This window comes from Cnephaeus nilssonii (genome assembly GCF_951640355.1).
Source record: "Cnephaeus nilssonii genome assembly, chromosome: 5".
Lineage (NCBI taxonomy): Eukaryota > Metazoa > Chordata > Mammalia > Chiroptera > Vespertilionidae > Cnephaeus > Cnephaeus nilssonii.
In genome coordinates this window covers 30400396-30425353 of record NC_137076.1, presented here as the reverse complement: position 1 = coordinate 30425353, position 24958 = coordinate 30400396, and the positions used below count along the sequence as shown (strand labels likewise).

General features: G+C 54.8%; 1 protein-coding gene and 1 pseudogene across 3 annotated transcripts; one reads left to right on the top strand and one right to left on the bottom strand.

Moving 5' to 3' along the window:
• Positions 1-1292: 1292 nt before the first annotated feature.
• Positions 1293-23505, bottom strand: TLE2 (TLE family member 2, transcriptional corepressor). Of its 2 annotated transcripts, none has more exons than XM_079773228.1 (20): positions 23182-23505; positions 23005-23102; positions 22580-22643; positions 22097-22141; positions 18351-18413; positions 16978-17052; positions 16595-16778; positions 16214-16233; positions 15120-15227; positions 13574-13618; positions 12853-13002; positions 11014-11152; positions 10050-10210; positions 8144-8220; positions 7090-7339; positions 6391-6638; positions 6111-6258; positions 4202-4352; positions 3478-3554; positions 1293-1597 (listed from the first exon to the last, which is right to left on the bottom strand). In XM_079773228.1, the coding sequence occupies exons 1-20, from the start codon at positions 23203-23205 to the stop codon at positions 1490-1492; spliced, it is 2235 nt and encodes a 744-aa protein (XP_079629354.1). In that variant the 5' UTR covers positions 23206-23505; the 3' UTR covers positions 1293-1489. The 2 variants fall into 2 exon arrangements, with proteins under 2 accessions (XP_079629354.1, XP_079629355.1); XM_079773229.1 differs by having other exon boundaries at positions 16595-16775.
• On the top strand, positions 18427-20911 carry LOC307100254 (transmembrane and ubiquitin-like domain-containing protein 1; annotated as a pseudogene). The gene is made up of 3 exons: positions 18427-18469; positions 18826-19670; positions 20908-20911. The product of its transcript is annotated as a transmembrane and ubiquitin-like domain-containing protein 1 (transcript).
• Positions 23506-24958: the final 1453 nt, after the last annotated feature.

Below are 24958 nucleotides of genomic sequence, written 5' to 3'. Positions count from 1 at the left end.
ATATCACCATTTGCTCACCTGTCCTTCCAGGATAAGGAGTCCCAAATGGCACCAACAGGCCTAGCTCCCTCAACCAACCACAGAATTCTCTTCCTCCATAAAGAATCTTCTGAAACCCCAGCTGGGTGTGGCGTTGGCTTCCAGCAGGGACCCTGTCACCCTGCCAGCTCCCGCCAGAAGGTCCCAGCAGCATCCCTCTTGGTCCCCCGGCCCCTTCTAATCCATGGTCCTTGTGGCAGCCCAAGGGAGCTTCCAGAACCCAGATCTGATTACATCACCACCCCTACCAGCCCCGCCCCCTCTGGCTCCTACTTCCTTGGCTCTCTCTGCTTAAGCTTGATCTGGAGACCTAACTCCTCCTGCAGCTGAGGAGGAACCCCCGCCCCCCGCTCCTGGTTTTCACCAGGCCTCGCTCCTTACTTACCTGAGTCTTTGCACGTGTTGTTCCCTGTGCCTTTGTGGCCCTTCCTCCTTTACCGCTTGGCTCAGCCACCTCCTCTGGGACTGGGACTTGTGCTGTGACGATGACAGTGGGCCAGGCATCGTGTGCCAGGCTCTTAGGAGTTATCTCTGGGCCTCAAAGGAAACACGATTCCACCCCAAACAGCCACATGCTCCACTATAAACCCCAACTCTTTGTAAATGGGCAATGTCTTGGGATGATTCCATTCAAAAGGCTGGCACTAGCCCTATCCGGTTTGGCTCAATGGATAGAGCGTCAGCCTGTGGACTGAAGGGTCCCGGGTTCGATGCTGGTCAAGGGCACATGCCTGGGTTGCGGGCTCGATCCCCAGTAGGGGGCATGCAGGAGGCAGACAATCAATGATTCTCTCTCATCGATGTTTCCATCTCTCTCTCCCTCTCCCTTCCTCTCTCTGAAATCAATAAAAATATTTTTTTAAAAAAAGGCTGGCGCTAAAAGTGATCACATGAAACTTTTGGGCTAGGGGTTTAAAAGCCACGTATGACCCATCTTCCTGGTATGTTGGACCCTGAAGTTACATAATTGAGGTGGTGAAACCTCCGCCAGCCTGGAGCCCTGAGTGTACCTGGAGTTGAGCCCCAAATGCCCCATGGACTTGCCCGAGAAATATCTATGGTGTTCAACCACTGAGACCTGGGGGCCATTTGTTACACTGCCCAATACAACACAGGATTCCATACATAATGAATGATCTCATCCAGATTAGGGAAAAGGAAGACACCCACACAGCTAGAAAGTGACCTTCCTTCAATAGCAGTTGCCCAAGAAAAGCCACAGTACCCAATTCCCCAGCCCAAGACAGAAGAAATTGTGACAAATACATTTATTTCCCCAAAGTCCCTCTGCCCATCTGGCCCCACATCCAGCAGAGGAAGATGTGGGGGGGGGGGGGGGGGGTTGGCCAGAGAGCAGATGAGATCTGGCGGCCACAGGTACAACTAGAGAGGGGGGTGCTGGGGTCTGTCCTGCACACCCTTTCCCCAGGAGTGCGGGAAGGGGGTTCCCTCAGTAGACCACCTCATACACAGTGGCTTTCTTGTCCCCCGAGCCCGTCACGATGTACTTGTTATTCCCAGAGATGTCGCAGCTCAGCACGGAGGAGGATTCCTTGGACTGTAGAAGGGAGGAGAGAAGGCAGAGGTGAGGCGTGGCTGACACGCACAGGCTGCTCAAGCTCCCAACGACCTGCACGATGTTCAAAGGGAAGAGGCAAGGTGACTGGGGCCACTGCCAGCCTCCAAGCATGAGCCTATCGTCAAAGTGGGGCCAAGACAGGACTCAAGACAGGAGAGCCCAGAGTGGGAGCCAGGAACAAGGAGGCGACCCAAGTCCCAGCGAAAGGTCCTTCCGGACAAGTGGTGATGCAGGACCTCTGCTATTTGGACACCGAGAGGCGGGGCTGGAACACCGCCCCTTCCTGGGAAGCGCAGAGAGTGCACCAGGCAGACACCCAGCAGCAGAGGGCCACGCTTAGGGCACGATGGCCTCCTGCAGGGCGCAGCAAACTCTCCGTCCAGGCACAACAGTCAATTTCCAGGCTTGGCCTCAAGTCCAAATACGACATTAGCCATTAAATCCAGAGACTAAATAAATCAACCTCACTTTTTTTTTTTTTACAATCCTTTAAAAATGTAAAAACCTCTTCCCACCCACCAGGATGACTACAATACAAAAGACACAACAGCCTTAACCAGAGCGGTTCAGCTGGTTGAACACTGTCCGGTGCGCCGAAAGGTTGCTGGGTCGATTCCTGGTCAGGGCACATACCTGGGTTCGGGTTTGATCCTCAGTCAGGGAGCATATGGAAGGTAACCCAATCTCTCTCTCTCTCTCTCTCTCTCTCTCTCTCTCTCTCTCTCTCTCTCTCTCTCTCAGTATGTCCTCAGGTGAGGGTTTAAAACAAACAAACAAAAAGACACAATAGCAAGCCTTGCTGAGGACGGGAGAATTTTGAACACTCCTATGCTGCTGATAGGAATAGAAAATTTGGAAATGTCTTGCAGTTCCATCGAAGATTAAATTATCAGCAATTCCACTCCTAGGGATATGCCCAGGAGAAATGAAAATGTGTCTACACCAAAACATGTATATGAATGTTCACAGCAGCATGGTTCACAATCACCAAAAGGCAGACATAACCAAGTGTCCATCAACAGATGAATGGGTAAAGTGTCCATTCATGCAATGGAATATTATTCAGCCCTAAAAAGGAAGGAAATGAGACACCTGCTACAAAGTAGATAAACCTTGAGGACATGATGCTCAGTGAAATAAGCCAGAGACAAAAGGTTAAACGCTGTATGACTTCACTCACAGGAGGTCCCTAGAGGAGCCAGAGTCATAGAGACAGCAGGTCTGGATGGTGGGGGCGGGGGAGGGAAGGGAGGATGGGGAGCGGAAGGAGGAGTTAGTGTTTAATGGGAATAGAATGTCAGTTTGGGAAGATGAGAAAGTTCTGGAGATGGATGGCGGTGATGGTGGCACAACAGTGTGAATATACTTAATGCCACTGAACTGTGCACTTAAAAATGGTTAAGATGGGCCCTAGCCGGTTTGGCTCAGTGGACAGAGCGTCGGCCTGCGGACTCAAGGGTCCCAGGTTCGATTCCGGTCAAGGGCATGTACCTTGGTTGCGGGCACATCCCCAGTGGGGAGTGTGCAGGAGGCAGCTGATCGATGTTTCTAACTCTCTATCCCTCTCCCTTCCTCTCTGTAAAAAAAAAAAAAAATCAATAAAAAAAAAATATATTTTTTTTTAAATATATTTTTTAAACAAATGGTTAAGATGGCACGTTTTGTTACATTTTACCACAATGAAAAGGAAAACGGGCCATGCAGCAATGTAGCCCGTGGGCTGAAGTTTGCTGACCCATCTGCAGGTGAGACGGAGGACCCAGGAGCGGCTCTTCTGTTTCACTGCCAGGGCAGCCACCCTGGGGCCCTGGGCACATGGCATCCTGCCAGGGGCTGGGCTCCAGACTGCCCCCACGTACCTGGAAAATGCTGGCACCATATGGCGTCCTCCAGGCATTGAGCAGGTTGTCCTTCCCTGTGCTCACGAACCACCGCCCTGGGGGAAGGAGAGCAGGGGGGGTTGGAGGGGGAGGGACTGAAGAAGCCCGGGACTGGGGGCCGCTGGCAGCGGTGGGCCTAGCCTCTCCCTTTAGGGAGACACAAGCTCCCTGAGGGAACTGAGGCTTGTCCCTTCCGTTTTCCAGATAGTAAAGTCAAGGCCCTAGGGCTCCATCTGGTCTTCAAGAAGGGGGGCCCCCAGGAGAGGGCTGGCCAGATAAAACGCACAGTGCCCAGTCACATCTGAATCGTGAGGAACACAAATTATCTTTAATGCAGGTGTCCCAATGATTTCTTTCTTTCTTTCTTTCTTTCTTTCTTTCTTTCTTTCTTTCTTTCTTTCTTTCTTTCTTTCTTTCTTTTAAGTGTGTCCCATGCAATATTTAGGACATACTTATACTTTTAAAAAAAATTGTTAGCATAAGTAAACCCCATACAATATTTGGGATGTATTAACTGCTTTTTAGTATAAGTATGTCCCGTGCATTATTTGGGACATACTTATTGTAACAAATTATGTGTTGTTTAAGATTCAAATTTAACTGTTTTGTTTTTGTTTTTTTGGTGTGTGGGAAGTGTTATTTTGTGTTTTGGCAACCCTGTCCCAAAGCCCTGGAGTCCCACCCAAGCCCCAGACAGACACACCGCAGGAGGCAAATTTCAGGGACAGCACACAGCTCTCATGAAGGTGCAGCTGGTATTTCTCTGGCTTGCGGACGTGCAAGATCTCAACATTACTGCTCTCCATGCCAACGGCCAGCCAGTCTTGGTTGGGGCAGTGGCCCAAGGAAAAAATCTGGGAGGGAAGAGGGAAGGTGTAGGGTCAAAACCCCTTGGGACAGTGGGAGATGCCCAGAAGAAGGGGTGGGGGAGGGGGAAAGCCCAATGCTCTCCCACTGAGGCCCCTGCATGGAGTGCAGCTGGCCCAGGGCCTAGCAGCAGCAGGCAACTGCATGTCAAATCATTAATATTAATCAGCATTACACGGAACCCCGGGGCCTCACATCCATTATCTGCTTTGAACGCACAACAGCTCCGGGAGGGAGGGTGGGAGGGGGTGGTGGGTGAAGCCAGGCGAGGACAGTCGCTCCCCTTGAGCAGATGGTGGAAGGGAAGCTGAGGCCAAGTCTGGCTCAAAGTCACGAAGCAGGTCCAGCAAGTCTGTGAAGGACCAGGCCTTCCAGCTCCCAGCTTGGAACTCTCCCGACTGCCAACGCCTCCTTTTATTTTGATTTGAAAGGACTTGGTGGCCTCATCATTCTGTGCCTTACCCCACACGAGGCACAGAGAGGACTAAAGCCCTGCTCCATCCTAAACCTGGCAAAGTCTTCCAAGTAAGACATGTTTGGAAGGACCATAAATATATAGAGAGAAGACTGGAAGTTTTCACATCTCTCTTCTGGCCATATAGAATGTTCCTGTACAGAGACAGGTGCCCACGTGGGATAGGGGACACTCACCATGGAATCCCTGATATGTATGTAACTCATCTACGTTTTGGAGATAGAGGATAGACAACTATCCACCTGCACCCCTGACTTCCCTACCAAGAAAACATTCAAGCTAAAGAGAAGGTAGAACAGAAAAAGTTGGGGAACGTAAAGAGTTGGGGGCTTCAAGGAGGGGGGCAAATTTGATGGGGTTTGAAGGATGAGTAGGAGTTTACCAATTGGAGAGAGGAAGGGGAAGGCATGCCAGTCAGAGGGAACAATAAGTGAGGCCTAGCGGTGTCCCAGGGCACGGTGTGTTTGAGACTAGAGAATGGGAGCCTTAAATGACAAGCCCAGGCGCTCCCACCTGTCCCCTAAGGGTCTGGGGTCAGGGTGTCTGAAGGCCTGTTTCATTGACTCTTTGCTCAGCCCTGAGAAGCCCCCTGATTCTGTCCAGCTCCTTCACCACATCTTGCAGCCTAGATTCCCACAGGGCCCTCTACAGAGACCTCTCGGTGCCCAGCTCCTATGTCAACCTCTACCTTTTCCCTCAGGTCCCCCATGGTAAGTCCTGAGGTGGGGGTGGTCAAAAGCTCTCAATAAGGTCAAAGGTTGAAGGCTGGGTGGAGAAACCAGCTATACAAGGAGAGACAAAGGAATGGGGGAATGGCTCGGCCAGAGCATCTGGGGAAATGATCTGAGGGTCTTAGCAGCCCCGCAGTGTAATATGATCAGCTCCTTTGTGGTTCCCTGTGTCTGTCTTTGGAGAATAAAGGGGAAAGCCTTGCCCTTGCTGGTTTGGCTCAGTGGATAGAGCGTGGGCCTGCGGACTGAAGGGTCCCGGGGTTCAATTCCAGTCAGCAGCACATGCCCGGATTGCTGGCTCCATCCCCAGTGCAGGGCATGCAGGAGGCAGCCAATCAATAATTCTCTCTCCTTCTCCCTTACTCTCTGAAATAAAAATATATTAAGAAAAAAACAAAATAAAGGGGAAGGCCTGTATCTGAAGGCATTTGTAGCAGGCATTTGGTTCTGCTCCGCATCTGGAAGCGGGTGCCCCGGGGAGAGGAAAAGAGGCCAGATTCCTGGAGCTTCTACCCCCTCCCGCTGGACCCCTCCGGCACCTGGGAGCTGAAGTCATGCTGCTGCAGCTGGCGGCCCTCCCGCAGGTCCCAGCAACGCACGGTGTTGTCCAGGCCCCCTGTCCAGAGCCGGGTGCCATAGTCAGAAATGTCAATACAGCTGGCACCGTCCGTGTGGCCCTGGAACTGCCTGGAGGGAGAAGGGCCCGGGCATCCATCCTGGAGCTGGTGCTGCTCCAGCGTCCCCCAAGGCCACTCGGCTGCCCCCACAGCACAAAAGGAAGGGAGGCTTGCCCAAGGTCTCCTGGTACCCTCCACCCACCTGACCATGGTCTGGTTCTGCAAGTCCCACACCACGATGTTGCCATCGCTGCAGCAGGAAAAGCAGACCTTGGCGTCGGGGCTGACCGCCAGGGCGTAGCAGGCGGGGGCTGAGGAGGTCAGCTCGGCCTTGATGCGGGGGGTGGGCGCTGCCAGGTCCCAAATGGACAAAGTACTGGCCTCACCGCCCACGATAAGGCTCCGGCCATCAGGCAGTAGCTTACAGGAACGAATGTAATTGTCCCGGTTCTGGAGGAGAGAGAAACAAGGGCGTGGGGCTAACCCCCCTCTCCCCTTTGCCTCCAAGAGCCCAGCTGAAGAAGCTGCACCCCACCTCTGGTTAGCGTGAAAGTCCTGCCCCAGGTTGGCTTGTAAGCCCCACCCATTGGGCTGTAAACTCCAACCCCACAGAATTTATAGCAGTTATGAACGCTGATGTTCTTAAGCCCCGCCCCATTGAACTTCAAGCTCCGCCCCTGATTGGCCTAAGTTCTACCCATTGGCTGATAAGCCAGGCCTATAAGCTTATTGGCCTGCAAGCCCCGCCCCTGATTTGCATATAAACTCCACCGCTTTGACTGATAATCCCTGCCCCTGGTAGGCCTGTAAGCGCCCCCCTTCCTTGGTAGGTAAACCCCGTACTGTTGGCCTTTGGCCGCAAGCCCCGCCCCCGTGCCTTCCAGGCCCCGCCCCGCCTCACCAGGCAGTCCAGCTGGGCCACCGGTGTCTTGGCTCCAGGCTGGCCCACATCCCACACCTTCACGCAGCCCTTGCCGCCCGTGTACACGTGCTGCGTGGAGCCGCTGATGGTGACCGCGCAGACCACCTCGCCGTGCGCCAGCGTGTGCAGCTGCCGCGCGTGCCGTGGGATGCCTGCACCCACTAGCGCATCGGATGGGAAGGGCACTGGTTGCATCTGCCCGTCCGCAGACACGTGGAAGGAGTAGGCCCTGGACGGAAGATGGGTATGACCCGCGCCCCAGAGGGAATGGGGGAGGCCCCCGCACCCTCTCCCCAGAAGGCAGCACGGTGCCTCATTTAGGCAAGGGAACCACAGGATCAAAGGGGGAAGGTAGGTGTGGTACAAAAGAGAGAAAGGGGCCCAGGTGGTGGCCTGGTGCATGGTCAGCAAACACTTAGTAAATGTTTGTCCATGAAGAGGCCTTGAGTTCCAGAGAATGCTGTCCAGTAGTGGCCACCAGCCACATGGGGCAAGTTAAATTTAAGTCAGTCTAAATTTTCATTTCCTTGGATGCACTGACCATATTCCCAGCGCTCAAAAGCCACAGGAAGCTGATGGCAATCAGACTGGACAGCAGCAGGTATAGAACGTTCCCATGACAGAAAGGTCTGTGGATACTTGGTGCCAGGTCATTCTCTGTGGGGGCCGTCCTGGGCGCTGTAGGTATTGAGCAGCATCCTCTACCCCCCCACCCCCACCCCCCACCCCCCCGCCCGCCAGAGGCTGGGAGCATTTGGCTGTGATAACCAAATGTATCACCGGATATCATCAAATGTCCTGAAACAGGGCAGCAAAATGTACCCCTGTTAAGAACCACTGGTCTAAACTTTCCTGGTGACCTACCTCTCTCCAGAGATAAGGGAGAAGGGAGAAGGGAGCAGGTAGACCTGCGGTAGGTGGGAGCTCCCATTATCTTACAGAAGAGACTTTCTGCAAAGGCATCAAGACACCCCACCCCCACCCCAGCACGGAATGCCCTTGGAGGGAGCAGGGAGCCCCACTCTGTACTCACGGCTTTCCCCCGGAGATGCTGGGCAGGGAGGAGGAGATGGATGACCCCCGGAGGTGTGGATGAGATTCAAAAGCCATCTGTCAAACGCCAAAGGGGGTGTCACGGGGTAGGTGACTCAAACTCGCATGTGCCCTCTCCCAGACCCTCCCCACTACAGCCCCTGTTTACCAGAGGACCCCAATGGGTTTATTAGCTCCTCCCCAAGAAAGCATAGATGCCCTCTCCTCTCCCATACTACAGATGGGAGAGCGGAGGCTTTCACATGAGGGAACCCCAAGATCACTGTCCAGGGAATCCTAGAGCCCCAGAGTCATAAGGAACCTAAAGAATTTTCCATCTAGCCGAAGCCGGTTTGGCTCAGTGGATAGAGCATCAGCCTGCGGACTGAAAGGTCCCAGGTTCGCCAAAACCGGTTTGGCTCAGTGGATAGAGCGTCGGCCTGCGGACTGAAAGGTCCCGGGTTCGATCCCGGTCAAGGGCATGTACATTGGTTGCGGGCACATCCCCAATGGGGGGTGTGCAAGAGGCAGCTGGTCGATGTTTCTCTCTTATCAATGTTTCTAGCTCTCTATCCCTCTCCCTTCCTCTCTGTAAAAAAATCAATAAAATATATTTATTTTTAAAAAAAAAAAAGAATTTTCCATCCGGTGCTCAGGAGTCTGCAAACTACAGGCCCCTGCTTGTTTTTGTAAATAAAGCTTTATTGGCACACAGCCACATTCGTTCATTTATATTTTGTCTATGGTGGCTTCTGAGCTATATAAAGGCAGAGTTGGATAGTTGTGACAGAGACCAACTGGTCTGCAAAGCCAAAAATATTTACTATCTGGCCCCTTACAGATAAACATTTGCTGACTCCTTTTCTTTTTTTTTTCTTCTTAAATACATTTTTATTGATTTCAGAGAGGAAGGGAGAAGGAGAGAGATAGAAACATCAATGATGAGAAAGAATCATTGATTGGCTGCCTCCTGAACACCCCACACAGGGGATCAAGCCCGCAACCCAGGCATTTGCCCTGATCAGGAATCGAAGCCTGATCTCCTGATTCATTGGTCAAAGCTCAACCACTGAGCCACACCGGCCAGGCACTGACTCCTTTTCTATGGCATCTCTTGCAAGTGCCCTCTGGCCTGGGTATCTACAGTGAAAGGCATTTTCTTGCCTCTGGAGGCACCTTGATCCACTTCGGGAGGGCTCACGCTAGCAGTCATCTGTCCCAGTACTGCCTTCTGGAGCCATGCAGACCTGTCTGCCCCCTCCACTGCAGCTCAGGAGTCTCGTGTCTCATTTCTTCAGCTCCTCCTCATGGAAAATCACTTCCAGCTCACTCCCCAGGCTAGTCCTTCCTCTGCAATCTACCAGAATTGTCACTGCCCTTAAAAATCAAGGCTAAGCCCAGCTGGTGGAGCTCAGCGGTTGAGCATTGAGCCAGGAACCAAGAGGCATCTGGTTCAATTTCCAATTGGGGCACATACCCAGGTTGTGGGCCCGATCCCCTGTGGGGGGTGCTACCTCCTGATGATGTTTCTCTCTCATCGATGTTTCCATCTCTCTACCCTTCTCCCTTCCTCTCTAAAATCAATTTTAAAAATATATTTTTTAAAATCAAGGCTAACAACTGACAGCATCTGCCAGGAGGTTGAATGGGACCCTCACCTTTCCTGGCTGGAGCTCTCCATTCCTCTTTAATGCAGCACACTCACGGTTGCTTTTCCACAGTCACATGTGCTGATTTGAATTAAGCTTGTGGAACTACTGAGACCCTCAGAGTATCTTTCCACATGTACTCGTCAAGTCAGGGCCCCCTTCCTTTCCCCACCTCCTTGTTTCCCGCTGTATAACTGGCTTTCCCTCCCAGCCTCCAGCTTTGGGTCCCTGCTGACATCTCCCACACTGAGGACTCACCATGGGGGAGCGTCCATATACCACAGAGCCACTGACTTGGGGGGACAGGTGGAGGCTGACGTAGGAGCTGGGCACAGAGAGGTCCCCATTAAGTGCACTGTGTGAGCCCAGGCTGAAGGACGCGGTGAAGGGACTGGGCAGGGTCAGAGGGCTCCTCAGGGCTGAGTGAGAAGAGACAAAGACAGGTCTTCAGACACACTGGACCCAGATCCCGCCTCCCACTCCCTTGGGGCCCGGGCGCCAGCACTGTGACCTGTCATTCAGGGCTCCCATGCCCTGCGCCAGCATTCACCATGCCCTGTCGTATCTCCAGGCATTTACAAATGTCGTTCCCTCTGGCTGACATGCCTTTCCCTTTCCTTCTTCAGTTTCTGAACTTCTACTCATCCCTCCAAACCTAGGTGTCGTGTTTAACAACATTTCAGGAACACCCCTGAGCCTCTCCAGTCCACCCTGCCCCAGGTGTAATTACACAGGGCTGGGAGTTTTGAGGTCTGGGTCTCCTTGCCACCATCTGGGAGCTCCTTGAGGACAAGTTCCAGGTCTGTTTTCTTTCTGGGACCCCGAAACCAGCACAGGCCTAGAAGAAGAGCACTGTCACCCCCATATTACTAACAGGGAATGTGAGGCTCAGAGAGCTTGGGTCCGTTCCCCAAGGTCACACAGCTGGCCAGTGTCCAAGGCTGGCCTCAAACCCAAGCCTTTCTGGCTCTAAAGCTTGTCTTTCCAGTGCACTAGGCTGAAGCCCCTGAGTAAGTCCGGGCCTCTGTTTGCCCACCTTTCCAACGAAGACAAGGAGAAACCAAGGCCCAGAGTGAGGCAGCGTCCAACTCAGAGTCATGAAAAGGATCAAGGCAATGCTAGGGCTGGCATCCAATCTCCTGCCTCCCTCACCCCCTACCACTTTCTAGAACCCCCCTCCCAGAGAGGAGACCTGCTCTGGCAGGCACCAGTGGGCGCTCACCAATACTGTCCGTGGAAGGCGTTGGCTTGGCAGCGAGCTGGCGGAGGTGACTGGCCGAGCTGGGCCCGGGTGTGGACGCATCCTGGGGCGGGGAGGAGTCGCAGGACTTGGAGGCAGGGGTGCTGGCAGGGAGATCATTCTGGGGAGAAAAGGCAGGACAGAACACCGCCAGGCACCTGGCACCTTGCAGGCCAAGGATCTGGTCAGATATGGCTGAGAAGAAGGAACAGGTAGACCTGGTCGGCCAGGGCTCAAGGGAAGTGACCACACATGGCAGTGCACCTCTGCAGCTGCAGACAATTTCAGACATGTACTCACCAGGAGAGGGGCCCACAGCTGACCCCCTAGGCACAGGGGACACGTGAGTGTCTGCACACATTGGAATGCCAGGTGGGTACCTGGGCACATGCTCACACATGCAAGGCAATGGGAACCAACACGCACATGTATGGTGAGAACCATGCAGGCATATGATAAGGTATGCAGTGTGGGTACACAGTCAGGAACACGATGTAGACAGAATGGTGCAAGGTGGGCCCTCAAGCAAGGTCACACCCTGAGGAAGGGGGGGAAGGACAAAGTTGGAGGCTGTTGGGGACAAGGAATGGGAACCTCTGGGATGGGCTCGAGACACTGGAGACCACACAGCATTCTCCCAGATGAAGGAACAGCACCTGGTACTGGTGGACTGTTCCTTCTCCCAGGGGGAGGGGGTTATTCCTCACAGCTGTTCCTTCCACAGGAACACTGGAGACGAGGGAAGCCGGACCCCCACATAGGAGCACGCTGTTGTCTCTCCTGTCTGCCATTACCAACTTTGCCTTTTAAGAGACTGATTCGCATCTTTGTCCTGTGTCCGTTACATCTTATCTTCCCATCACAAAATGACATGTATTGTGACAGCCACACTCACCCACCCACGAGAGGGAGTGGACGGGGACAACATGTGTTCTAATGGGGCCTCTCCATTAGAACACAGCTGCTCCTCCCCCTCTCTGGTCTCTTGAGAAGCAAAGTGAGCCCTAACCTTGACGGTTGCCATAGCAACCTGCTGGGAGGGTAAGCCTAGAAACTGAAGCAATCTCCCAAGTAAGTTCAGGGCAAGGGTCTAGGGGAGACTTGGGGGAGGGAGAGGGACAAATAGAGCTGAATTAAGAATTCCTTGGGGGTGTGTGCCTGGTAGGGTAGCTCAGTTGGTGAGAGCAGCTTCCTGATACACCAAGGTGGCAGGTTCGATCCCTGGTCTGGGCACATACACAAATTAAACAGTGAATGCATAAATAAGTGGAACAACAAACTGCTGTTTCTCTCTCTCTCTCTCAATCAGTCAATAAAAATTTTTTAAAAATTCCCCCCAGGGATGTATGTAATCAGGTGGTCCTATACCTGGCATTAAACCTGGGAGAGGCAAGGAGAAAGTTGTTCTGATATGGATCCTGGTTCCTGGTGGGGACAGCATTTCAGGTTGGGACTGGTGTGTCTTCATTGCCTCTCCAAGGCTTTACCACTCACAGGGCTGAAGTCTGCCTTGTGACTGGTCCATTCTACAGTTTCACTGTTTATTTTCAGAGGATTTTCCATTTATTGCAAGAGATACCTGACTTCCCCATAAGTGAGTTTACTTACAAAGTTGCCTCTTACTGTTTATTTAGGTGCAACAGAGTGAGTCCACTTGAATCGGGTAGGGGGCGTTTTAGGAAGGTGGCCAAATAATCTGGAGGGGAATGCTGGACACACCAGTCTGGCCAGTTTTCCATCTCCTCATGTCAAACGGGAAGTATCTGTTTCCAGGCCCTCAGGGTGAACAAAGTGAGTTTCAAGGCCTCCCCTACTTCTTACCAGAACGAGCTCCTTGGCTCTGGGGAGCGGTGAGCTGAGGCTGGAGGCCAAGGAGGCTGGACTTTCCACAAGGTCCCGACGAGCAGGAACGCAGATGGGCGCCTTTCCACATGGGGTGGAAGTTGGGCTGGGGGGCTCAGAGGGTTGGTCCTAAGTTTGAGGTGATGTTGAGTGGGTGAGAAAGAGCGCCTCTCTCTTTACCCCTCCTGAGCCCTACCCCAACCTCTAGACAGGGCACTTGCCACCCACCTTGGGAGGATTATGAAACCTCCCTGTGCCTCAGTTTACTCATCTGTAAAAGGGTCTAACGTTGGGGCCTACTCTATAAGCGCAAACAGCAAGGACTTATAAAGGCTTGGCTTTGTTTTTCCCCACCGGACAGGTGGGGAAAGAAGCAGCCAGGAAAGGAGGAACACTCCTCCAAAGTCACACAGGGAGCCAGTGCCTGAAGCCACTTTTGCAGTCCATCTCCAGTGTGCCCTGGGCCTCAGTTTCCCCACTGTGCTATGGAGAAGATGTCCACCTGAAGTGTCCAATAACCCCTACTTCCTTGGCTCCAGCCATCCCACAGAGAGGGGACCAGTAATCCCACTCCCTCTGGCCCTCTCCCCCACCTCTCCCCCCCCTCCCGCCCCCGACTCCAAAACCCACCACTTGCTCTGTGTCTAGACCTAGTTCCCTGCCTCAGTCCTGGAGTCAAAGAATCTGGACCTCAACTCACCTCATCCACCACCAGGTTATAATCACTCTTGTCCTCGTCGCTCTCCTGGGGGGACAAGGAGAGAGAGCTCACCCTGCCAGGCCCCTGCCTCCACACCCCCTTCATCTCCTTGGGAAGGGGACCATGCATCCAGCAGGCCCCGGGTTGGATAGGAATTCTGGGGCTACAGCAGCCCATTGGCTTGGTTCAGAGGCGACGATGCATTGGCTCAGTGCAAGGGAGGGTTTGAGGTAAGGGGGTGAAGGGAGTGGGTCCCTCCTAGAGAAGGATGAGGGAGACAGTGCTGAATGCCCAAGACTTGCTGTGGTGCCGTTTATTTACGTGCAACAGAATGACTCCTGAGTGACTCCCAGCCCCCCCACCCTGACCTCAGTTTCCTCCTCTGTGCAGAGACCAGGAGTCATCCATACTTCCTTCTCACTCATCCATCTGCGTCCCCATCCCCACGGCCCCAGCACATCCCCTCCTTGGTCTCCTGGCCTGCCACCTTGCCCCTTCCAAGTAGCCTTCCAAGCTAGGCCCAGAGAGATGTTCTTAAAACCTGTTCCCACACCTGCTCTGCATCCTCCTGTGGCTCCCCATGGCCCCTGGAGACACACATGTTGGGCTGCCCTCTGGTTTGGCTGGAAACCACGGGGGAACCAAAGGCTGCAGCAGGGAGGCCACATCTGCCCAGCAGGTGGGTTTTCTTGGACCTCCTTATCCCCAGTTTTCTTCTTTAACACAGAATTAGACCCTAGCCAGTTTGGCCCAGTGGATAGAGCTTTGTCCTGCAGACCAAAGGGTCCAGGGTTCTGTTCCAGTCAAGGGCATGTACCTCGATTGCAGGCTCCTCCCTGGCCCAGGCCCTGGTTGGGACTCGTGCAGGAGGCAACCAATCGGTATGTTTCTCTCACATAAAAATTTCTCTCTGTCTTTCCCTCTCTCTAAAAATCAATGGAAAAATATCCTCCAGTGAGGATTTAAAAAATATATAGATTAAAGTCTTCTTTAAAAAAAAAAAAAGATTAAAAGCTTCTCTGAGAAAGACTGGCCAACACTGGGCTCAGTGGTCAGACAGGACCAGGTCACAGCTGCCCCTCTAGATGGGGCAAATGCCCCCCAGCTGGCCACTGTCCCAAGCCTCACTTTCAACATGACCCCTGGGGCACCAGAGTTTGAAACTACAGGAGCAGCAATTGCTCTGACAGTGGGAGAGCGGTCCCAGCCCTCCAGGGAGGGGGTCAGGGACAGCTTCCTGCAGAAGAGTACAGTGAGTTTGGGGCCTGAGAGGCAGAGGGTTAGGGAACAGCCAGAGCAAAAGCCAGGAGGTGGGAAAACAGTGCACGGTTCAGAGGCTACAGGGACTTAATCGACTGAAGGATTAAGCCTGACTCCACAGGGCCTCTTCTGATTGGCCAGTGCTCCGTGAGCAATGGGGAGCTCTGGAAGGCTCTGGAGTGAGAGTCATGGGCAGAACTGGGCTCTGGAAGGCTCCAAGGGGTGGGGCTTGGGGCAGGTCAAGGTCATGCATGCCCACCCCACTCTTCCTCTTGCCCCCACTCACATAAGGCCCCGACAGGTCTTTTTCCTCAGCCTGCTGCTTCCCGTTGCCACCCAGGCCGCCTGGCCGCTCTTCTTCCACCACACTCTCAGGGGGCGAGGGGGACGCACTCTGCAGAGAGAGGAGCCAGGCAGGAAGAAGATCAGGGTCCTGGGCCCCCATCCTGCACCCCGGCCCAGCCAAGATGAGCATCCCCACTGCTGTTCTTAGGGTCTGCTCATCAAGCATCCATTGGGGCAATAACACCTTCCAAACATCCCCAGACATCGCCCAGTGTCCCCTGGGGGGCACTAGTGCAAGCTGAGGTGAGTTCTGAGTGCAACATTCATTTGGATCTTAGAGTCCTAGTTCAATAAAAAGAATGTAAAATACCTTATTTATAATGTTTATGCAGATTACAAGTTGAAACGTTTTGGATACATTGCATTAAATAAAATATATTATTGAAATTAATTTCACCTGTTTAACTTTTCTAACGTAGCTACTAGGAAATTTGCAATTGCGTAGGAGATGCGGCGATGTAGGTACACGGCTAAACGTGCTAGAGCTGCAAAGAACTACACACACACATAGCACACACAATGAACGCCTGCACGTGAAACTGTGAAAGGTGAATAAGCTCCCTGGCTTGTGCCTATGTCAGTTTCCTAGGTTTGATATGGACTTCAGTTTTGTAGGATTTTATCACTGGGGGAAGCTGGGTGAGGGGTGCATGGGACCTTCCTGCACATGTCTTTGCAACCTCCTGTGCACCTTTAATTATTTCAAAATCAACTTTTTTAAAAATTACAGGGCTCACATGGAATTTCTATTGGGTAGTGCTCTTGTAGATAATATTGAATGGAGGATGGGTAAATTAATGAATGGAAAGGTGTATAGAATGCTCTCATGGGCATGCATTCATTTATTCAATTGCAAAAATAGCTCAAGATTCAAAAATTTAAATAAATAAAACTAGCCTATGGGCATCTCCCAGGCAACACAGTTTGAAAGCTGGATGTGGCCCTTATCAGCTCAGAACAAGCGGCTTTAGCCATACACAAATACAAAGCAAATGTTATATAAGAGGGCAAGTCCCCGGATGCCCCTCAACTTACCCTGCTCGGAACTCTCTCCACTGGTGGGTTGGGGGCAAAGGAGAGAGAGAGAGAGAAGGAAAAAGAAGGAGGGTTTCATCTCCCATGGTACCAGACATGGCACAGCCCTCTACAGTTTATAAATCCCTCTTCCCAGCTCAGAATCTCCCTTCTCCTTCCAACACCATTGCACAGAGTGGGTTATCCCTTCCACATGCCAGTCAGATAAATGCCCAGAGAGGGTCAGTAACTTGCCCAAGGACACACAGTCAGTTGGAAGTAAAGGGGCCCTGCAGCCCCCTCACACTTATGTGAGTTTGGTGCTCTGGGCAGCGTGGTCTGCCAGTCCTCCCCGCGACCACCACAACCCCTGGCCAATGCCACCCTGCCCCATCCACTTACCTCTGGACCCCTCAGCCTCCACACCTGCCCGGTCCTCCTTCGTAGCCGCGGCCAGCTGAGCCTGGGCAGCCAGTGCTCCGGACAGGGCCAGCAGCCCCGTGGCACTGCCACCCACCAGCCCAGATGGGCGAGGAGTGAGGGGCACAGGGGGGATGTGGTGGGACAGCGGCTGGAGCTGCTGCTGCTAGAGAGGAGGAGGGGTGGGCCAGGGGCAGGTGGGGTGTTCGGGTACCCAGTAATACCCCTGGCCCAAGAGGTTGCAGAGTGGGGACAAGGTCCACCAAGACCAGCTGCCCACACAGCACCCCCAACGTTAGCACCTACTGGTGCAGGGACCTGGGGTAGGGTCTCCCCAGGAGAGGGCAGGGGCCAGGATGACTCACCCCAATGAGGCTGTTCAGCTCCCCCACAGTCACCTGCTTGGCACGCTCCATGGCCTGTAGCACCTGCTGTTGATGCTGGGAGGTGGGGGATATGGAAAAGGGGTGCTCAGAACCCCCTGACTGCTTGGAAACCCCATCTGCCCAGGCAATTCCCTCTGTGGCCCGCTCCCCTCCCCCACCCTCATCCATGGCATTTGCTATTTCTCCTCTATCTGTCTCCTCCTTTAAAAAAAAATCACGAAATAGAGAAACAAAGCATGTAAATGCAATTAATACTAATAATTATAAGTTGGAGCTTATAAAGCGGGGTCTCCCCTCGGCGCTGCTGACATGGGGGCTGGACCATTCTCTGTGGGGCCGCCCTGGACACTGCGGCGGACTGAGCAGCACCCCTGACCCCGCCCACTCGATGCCAGGAGCCCCTCCAGGGACAACCACCGATGTCCCCAGACATTGCCCAGTGTCCCCTGGGGCCTGCTCACCTCCAGTAAAGAACCACCGTGTAAGTCAGCACCGATACACCAACCACCCAGGTCAGAAAACACACACTGGCCGCCCTGGGGGGCCCCACGCACCCCGCCCTCTTGTCCTCATGCCTCTCTTCCCTCCCCTCCCCTCCCACAACAACTCTCGTTTGCTGTATAGAGTTCCCCCCTACAGCTGCCTTCCCAGATCTGCCCGAATCGGTCCACGTGGAACTACTGCATGTCTCAGTCCCTGTGTTCTCTTTTGTGTCTGACTTCCTTCACCCAACATTATGTGTTAAGCCTTATCCACGATGTGGCCGGGGGCTGTGCTGTGCTCAGCGTGCAGTGCTGTAGAACTTTCTATGATGCAATGATTAAATTTTCTCGATCTGTGCTGCCGGATACAGAAACCATTGGCCACGTGTAGCCACTGAACACTGGAAGTGTGGCCGGTGCAACTTCCACTGTTTTCCTCTCTGTCTCTCTGAGTTTGACGCCTCTAGGGACCTCCTATGAGTGGAATCACATAGTATCTGTCCTTCTGTGTCTGGCTGATTTCACTGAGAGCAATGTAAGGGCTAACTTTTATTGGGGGCTTCCTAAGCACCCAGCATCCTCCTCAACACTCTGTGTGGATCAGCTCTTCTAAACTTGACCGCAGAGGCACAGAGAGGACAAGCAACCTGCCCAAGGCCACAGCACGCAGCCAGAGTTCAGACCCTGGTGCAGGGCTTGAGCCCCATTCCTCCCCCTCAGCCAGCCCGCCCTCCATCCCCGGAGCCCATGCCCCAGCCCGTGCCCAGGCCCTAAGCCAGTCTGCAGAAACACTGCCTGCGGCATCCATCATCCAGCCCTACCCACCCCCTCAGGCCTCCCAGCCTCCTCCTGCGCCCCCAGCCCACTCACCTCCTGAGTCAGGAATGGGATCATCTGAGCACAGATGCCACTGAGGCGCTTCACAATCTCCGCCTGGCAGGAAGCAATGGGGAGGGGCTTGGAGGGGGAGCCTCCTCGGGGAGTCCCCGGTTTGAGCCCTGGCTGAACCCACGTCCCTCTCTAGGTGTCCTCTACAACCTGGGGCTGCAGCCAGGCGGAGATCCCGGGGCACCACACTCAGGCCAGGGCGTGGTGGTGGGATAGAACAAGGAGGCATCTGTTCCTGGCATAGAGCTCCTAAAACCCTTGGGATTTCTGAGTGAAGGGGGTACCTTTGGCTATCTGTAATAAGCCCCTTTCAACCGCACCTGAGTTAATTAAAGGGTTCCAACTTTTCGCCCCATCCCTGACCTCCAGGGAGGGGAGAAACACTGGGATTGAGCCAGTCACCAATGGCCAACGATCCGATCGATCCCGCCTGTGGCATGAAGCCTCTAGGCGGCAGGGGAGTGGGTGCCTTCAGGTATCTGCGACTACGGCCCGTGCCTCCGGCCCAGAGGTGCCCAAGGGTCTGCTATGGAGTCGGCCAACCCGGGCACTCGGCAGTGCGGCAGGAAAGGCGGCTGCCGTGGCCCAGGCTGAAGGGGTGGGTGATGAGATGAATGGTCAGGGTGCTTGCCTGCCTTCTGCTGTGGGCTCTTGCCTGGGTCTCAACATACACCCCAGAGGGCGCTGACCCCCCGCCCCAGGTGTCAGGGAGGCCAACACCGGCACGGCACAGCCAAGCAATGGTGGTCACCGACAGCATCAGAGCGGAGGCCCCAGGAGCCAAGACCTCCAGCCGGAGACACAGGTCAGGCCGCACAGCCAGAGCCTGGCACGGGGCTCCCAGCAACTCTGCGGCTCCTGAGCCACCACCACCCCACCCCCCCGCCGGGGCCCCTCGTACTACTGCTGAAATGCCCAATGGTTTTAATCAGATGGCCAGGGCCTGGCCCCATGACACCACTGGCTCCCGGAGAAGGACCCAGTTTCCCAGCTGGGAGCAACAGGCACTACTCATTTACCAAGGGCAACTCCTGGGAGACAACACCCAGACCCTGGGCAGCCTTCACCTCCCTCCCAACTGTGTTCTCCACTTCCACGTGTCCACATGGGCTGGCCCCCAAGCCCCCTCTGCCCCCCGGGGTCAGAGCCAGGCCCCTACAGGCTGGAAATAGGCAGCCTGCAGCCCCTGCTCCTGCTGCTGCTGTGATACTACCAGACCCAGGACCCGCCCTTCTTCCCCCTGCCCGCCGCTCTGGGTCTGGTTGGCTTCACCCTGCTCCTCAACCTCCTGGCCTCTGCCAGGTACCCTACAGGCTCTCGGCAGTATGGCTGGCCCCTCCGGACCTTGCTCCGCAGGACATGGTGGGAGTTGCCGTCTGCCCAAGCCCAGTTCCCTGGCCTGCCTCTTCCCACTACCCTCAGGGGCAGGCGGCGGCCCCTCCCTGTGACCTCCATGGCTCTGAGCCACCTCTCAGGGCTGTGGCCCTCAGCCCCCACTGACAGTGGGCTCCTCCTCCAGGGTCAGGCAGCTGCTGTCCTTTCCTGGCCTTGGGCAGAGTGGGCCCCACCCCTGGGCCCAGCTTAGGGTTCTGCCTGAGGACCCAGCACCTCTAGTCTCTAACTGCTCCTTGGGCTGATTTGGGGACGAGGGATCCCTGGAACACGTGCAGATGAAAAACTCTGAAGTTTCTTTTCTTCCTCACCCGAGGATATGCTTTTTTAAAATTTTTATTTGAGAAAGAGGAAGAGAGAGAGAGAGAGAGAGAGAGAGAGAGAGAGAGAGAGAGAGAGAGAGAGAAACATCCATCGGTTGCTTCCCACAAGCACCCTGACCGGGGAATGGAACCCACCATCTTTTGGTGTACTGGATGATGCTCCAACCAACTGAGCCACAGTGGCCAGGAGAAACTTTGAAGAATTTAAAAACTCTAAAATACAGGCTATAGAGAGCTTTTGGGTGAGTGGGCACACAGAGGTGCTGGGAGGGTGGTGCCCTGGGGCGGGCCCGGAAGCTTCTAGCCCTTTCCCCATCCCTTACCCTATGCATCTGTCCATCCAGCTGTTCCTTTATAATGAACACGTCATAGTAAGTAAGAGCTTTCCTGAGTTCGGTGAGCCATTTTAGCAAATTATTGAACCCATGGAAGAAGTGGTGGGGAACCCCCCGCCCCCCAATTTATAGCCAACTGGTAATGGTGGCCCAGACTTGCAATTGGTGCCTGAAGAGGGGACTGAGCCCGGCGCCTGTGGGTCTGCACTAACTCTGGGCAGAGAGTGTCAGAATGGAGCGAACTGCGGACATCCCGCTGGTGTTGAAGTTGGAGAGTCGGTTGGTGTGGGGGAAACCCACACTTAGTGTTGGAAGTGTGGAGCAGAGAGAAAACAGAGTGGCTTTACTTGTAGGATTCATCTGGGACCAGGTCTGGGCTCGGGGAGCCTCATTAAGGCTGAACAGAGGGGAATCCTTGTGGATGGGGAAGGGGTGGCTATGGCATATCCAAGTGTGGGTGCAGTCAGCCTGTGCTTTGCCTCTGCCTAGGTGACAGGGGTGCTATGTGCTGTGTGTGTCAGGGGTGGGAGTGTTCCCACCAGGAGGGCAGAACTAGGCTCCCAAGGCCTGAGTCCTACCCTGTGCCTGCCACCCCATAGGGGGTCTATTTCATACACCTCTGGGACCACATCATGCTCCAGAAAGACACTTCCCCTCCCATCCACCCCAGAACCATCAGAGCCCACCCATACCTGAAAAAGCATGCCAGGGCAGACACCCCCAGCACCCTACATTCCTAGCCCACCTACCCAGAAGACCCAGCACTAGGCTCTGCCCATTAACTCTAATACTCTGATGGACAGAATCTAAGATTCCATCAGCCTCAGAATCTCCATCCTATGAGAAGCCATTGAAGAACTCTGAGTTCAGGCTCAGGATCTTGGGGTTAATCTTGGACAACTGAAGTCAATGTCAGAACCTTTGGTTCTAACTCAGAACCTTGAGATCACTCTTAGAAGTGTAGGACAGTCTCAGAACCTCAAAGCACCAGAGTCAATCTCAGACCCTTCGAAACGGCAAAAGAAGCCCAGACCAAGTAACTCAGTTGGTTGGATACGTCAAACTTGTGGGTTTGATTCTGGGTTCAATTCCCGGTCAGGGCACATACAAGAAGCAACCAATGAATGCATAAATAAGTGGAACAACAAATCAATGTTTCTCTGCCTCTTTCTCTCTGTCACACACACACACACACACACACACACACACACACACACACACTCATTCGTTCTCTCTCTCTTTCTCTCTCTCCACCTCTCTCTCCCCTTTTCTCTCTCTCTCAGACCCTCAGGATCCCTCTCCAAACCTCAGATTCTCCAGGCTGAAAGGGACCTCCAAGGCTGTCCATCTGGCCCGCTCCCAAGACAGAAGTCACATCCACAGACTCCCGGACTTGTTGCCGGCCTCTGCTGTGAGCCCTCCCTGACAGGGATGCCAGGCTCTGCTCACTACTCCCATCTCTGCTGGTAACGTCTCCAGAGGCTGGACAAAGTCTCCAGAAGTCCAGGATCATTTTTCTATCCTGAGGCTAAAACCTGGCCCCCTGGTCCCAGAGATTGCAGGTGAAGACCCCTGTTCCCTGAATCTGCCTTGTCCCAGAATGCCCTGGAGCTACCCCTCCCACAGCTTCCTGACCCCCACTCTCCCTGCTGAACACCTTCATCCCCACCACAGTTACCTGCTTATGCATTTCAACGTTGAGCCCATAGGACATCTCATAGTACTGCAAAGGAAAAGCCAGTTGGAGTGTCCACGGTGCCGATGGATGTCCAGCCCTGTGCTGGGTGACTCTGGGTCTTCCAGGAGCCCCCAGGCTGGGGGGACCACAGCAGGACACGGTTCATCCAGACCCATGAGACCCCCTAGAGGGAAGCAGGGCCCCCTCCACTCTCTCCAGGGAGGTGGGGCAGGTGGTGCCCAAAGACGCTGACCCCTCGGAGATGCCCATGAGAACAGGGGGCATCCTTGTCTTACTGTTCTTAAGAGCTGTGAGGGTCCCTGGAGAAACAGCCCACAATCCCAACCAGCCCACTCTACAGACAGGGAAAACGAGACCCTGAGAAGGGCAGGGATGTACCCCAGAACGGCACAGTGAGTCCGGATTCACACCCCGAGCCTTGTTTCCCACCCCCACCCCCACCTGGCATGCTAACCCCCTCACCATGACATAATGTCGCTGCATTTCAGTCTTCTCACTGGCCAACTTCTCACATTCCAGCTTGAGGCTGGGGAGGAGACAGGGCATGGGGGCCCCACTCTCCCTGCCTCCCCCAGGGGAGACCCACGCACACCCCATCTGGGCCAGCTTCAAAGTGATGGGTTTCACTCTGCCCTCCCCACTTCCTTATACCACCCCGTCCCAGCCCCTCTCACCCCTCTCCAGGCCCTCTCACCCCTTCCCAGGCCCCCAACACTAAGTGTCCCCATCCACCTCACCTGTGCTTCCACCTGGAAGGCCACCCCTCACCCCGAGCCGGGCCTGGCCCCGCCCCTTCGCCTCCAGGGCCCCGCCCCTTTCCCCCGGCTCCCAGGTGAGCCGGCGGGTGAACTCCCGGTCCCCGGGCGGGGCGCCCCGCCCCCCCTCACCTGTGGTACTGAGCCTGAAGGAACTGGAATTCCTCTTTGATGCGGTCGCAGATCTCCAAGATCGAGAACTTGAAGGGCTGGCCGGACTGAAGCGGGGTCTGGGCGGGGGGGGGGACACCAGGGATGAGTTCCCGGGCGCCCGGGATCCCCACCCCCGCAGCCCGGGACCCCACTCACCGGGTGCCTTCCCTGGGGGTACATCCTGCCGCTGCGGGGAGCCCACCTCGCGCAGGAGTGTGACAATGTGATGAGGGGGGTAGTGGGGTGGCGGGGGGCTTCCTGGAGAAAGAAGCGGGGGCTGAGGCGGCGTGGGGCAGGGGACCCCGGAGTCCCCGCGTCCCCCGAGCTAGCGCGAGGGGCAGCGGGGACCGAGGCGGGCGCCGAGGCCCTCCCGCGGGCGGGGGCGCGGGGCGGCGGTCGGTCGGGGAAGGTCGGCGAGCCGCGGCCGGGTGTCGGAGGCGCGGGCGGCGGGCCGCGCACGGAGCCGCCTCCCTCCGGCGGGGCTCGGCCGGGAGCCGCGGGCTGAGCCGCCTTAAGGTGGCGCCGCCGTCCCCCGGGCCCGCCCACCCGGCCCGCCGCCCCCGCCCTGCGCCCTCCCAGCCTCGAACCCACCCTCCCCTTTACCGGGGCCGGGCGGGAAACTGAGACTTGCGTCCAACCCCGCAAACATCGACCTCCCTCCCCTCTCTCCCCGCCGAGAGCACCGGAGAGAAAAACGAGGAAACAAATAAATACCTGGTGGCCCACCGTGGGGAGTCGCTGGGCGGGGAGGGGAGCTGTTTGCGGTCAGAAACGGCCTTTCTGAGGACGCGAGCTGAGGCTTGAGGATCCGGAGGGAGCAGCCTTGCCAAGTGCTGGCAGGGAGGCATCCCCCAGGGGAGACGGGATAATAGTACATGCAAAGGCCCCGAGGGGGTGCTGGGCAGATCCAGGCTCACCCCAACTCTGGGCTTCAGTATTCTCTGGAAATGGCAGAGTCAGGGGCTATTTTTAAATGAGAGGGTCCATGAACAGTCCTCAGCCTGGCCAGGCACACAGTATGTTCGCAGAGATGGGAGCTGGTGTCCTGATCGCCACCACCAGCAGACTGGGCTGCCTCCCCTCTCGGACTATGGGCTCCTAGAAAGCATAGGTCCCAGTGAGAATGGACATTGAATCTCTGCCATCAGACTGAGGTCTCTAAGGACAGGGGCTCCACCCCCCACCACAGACCTCAGACATCCAGTGAGTGTCCCTCCCACTCACCTGGGAAGTGGGCCATTCCTATTCCATCTTGCATGTAAGGAACCTCAGGGTTGTTCATTAAGTCAATCAACAAATATGTATTGAGTGGGTGCCTACTGTGGACCAGACACTGCTCTAGGCAACGAGGCTCAGAAGGGAACAAAACAGCCCAGCCTGCGTGGCTCAGTGATGGAGCTTGGACCTATGAACCAGGAGGTCAGGGTTCGATTCCCCGTCAGAGCACATGCCTAGGTTTCGGGCTTGATCCCCAGTAAGGGACGTGCAGGTGGCAGCCAATCAATGATTCTCTCTCATCATTGATGTTTCTATCTTGCTCTCCCTCTCCTTTCCTCTTTGAAATCAATAAAAATATTTTTTTTTTTTAAAAAAGAAGGGAACTAAACAGAGAAAAACTCTTGCCCTGTGTTAATGACTGCACCCATGTCAGTAGGTGAGTGAAAGCATACAAAAGTGTTTATCAAACTTAAAAGTACCACTTTCTAGCCAACAAATTTATTGAGCATCTACTATATGCCAGACATCCTTCAGGCTCCAGGAATACAAGGGTGGGTGAAGGAGAACAGGTTGTGGCCTTGTCTGACAAGATCACAACTTGGTAATTACGGAATTATTTGTGTGCACAAAGAAAGTTTAGGGAGCAGTGATAGACGTAGACAAGAGAGAACCTACTTATCTGGGGTAGCTGAGGGAGGCCTCTTTGAGGAGGTTA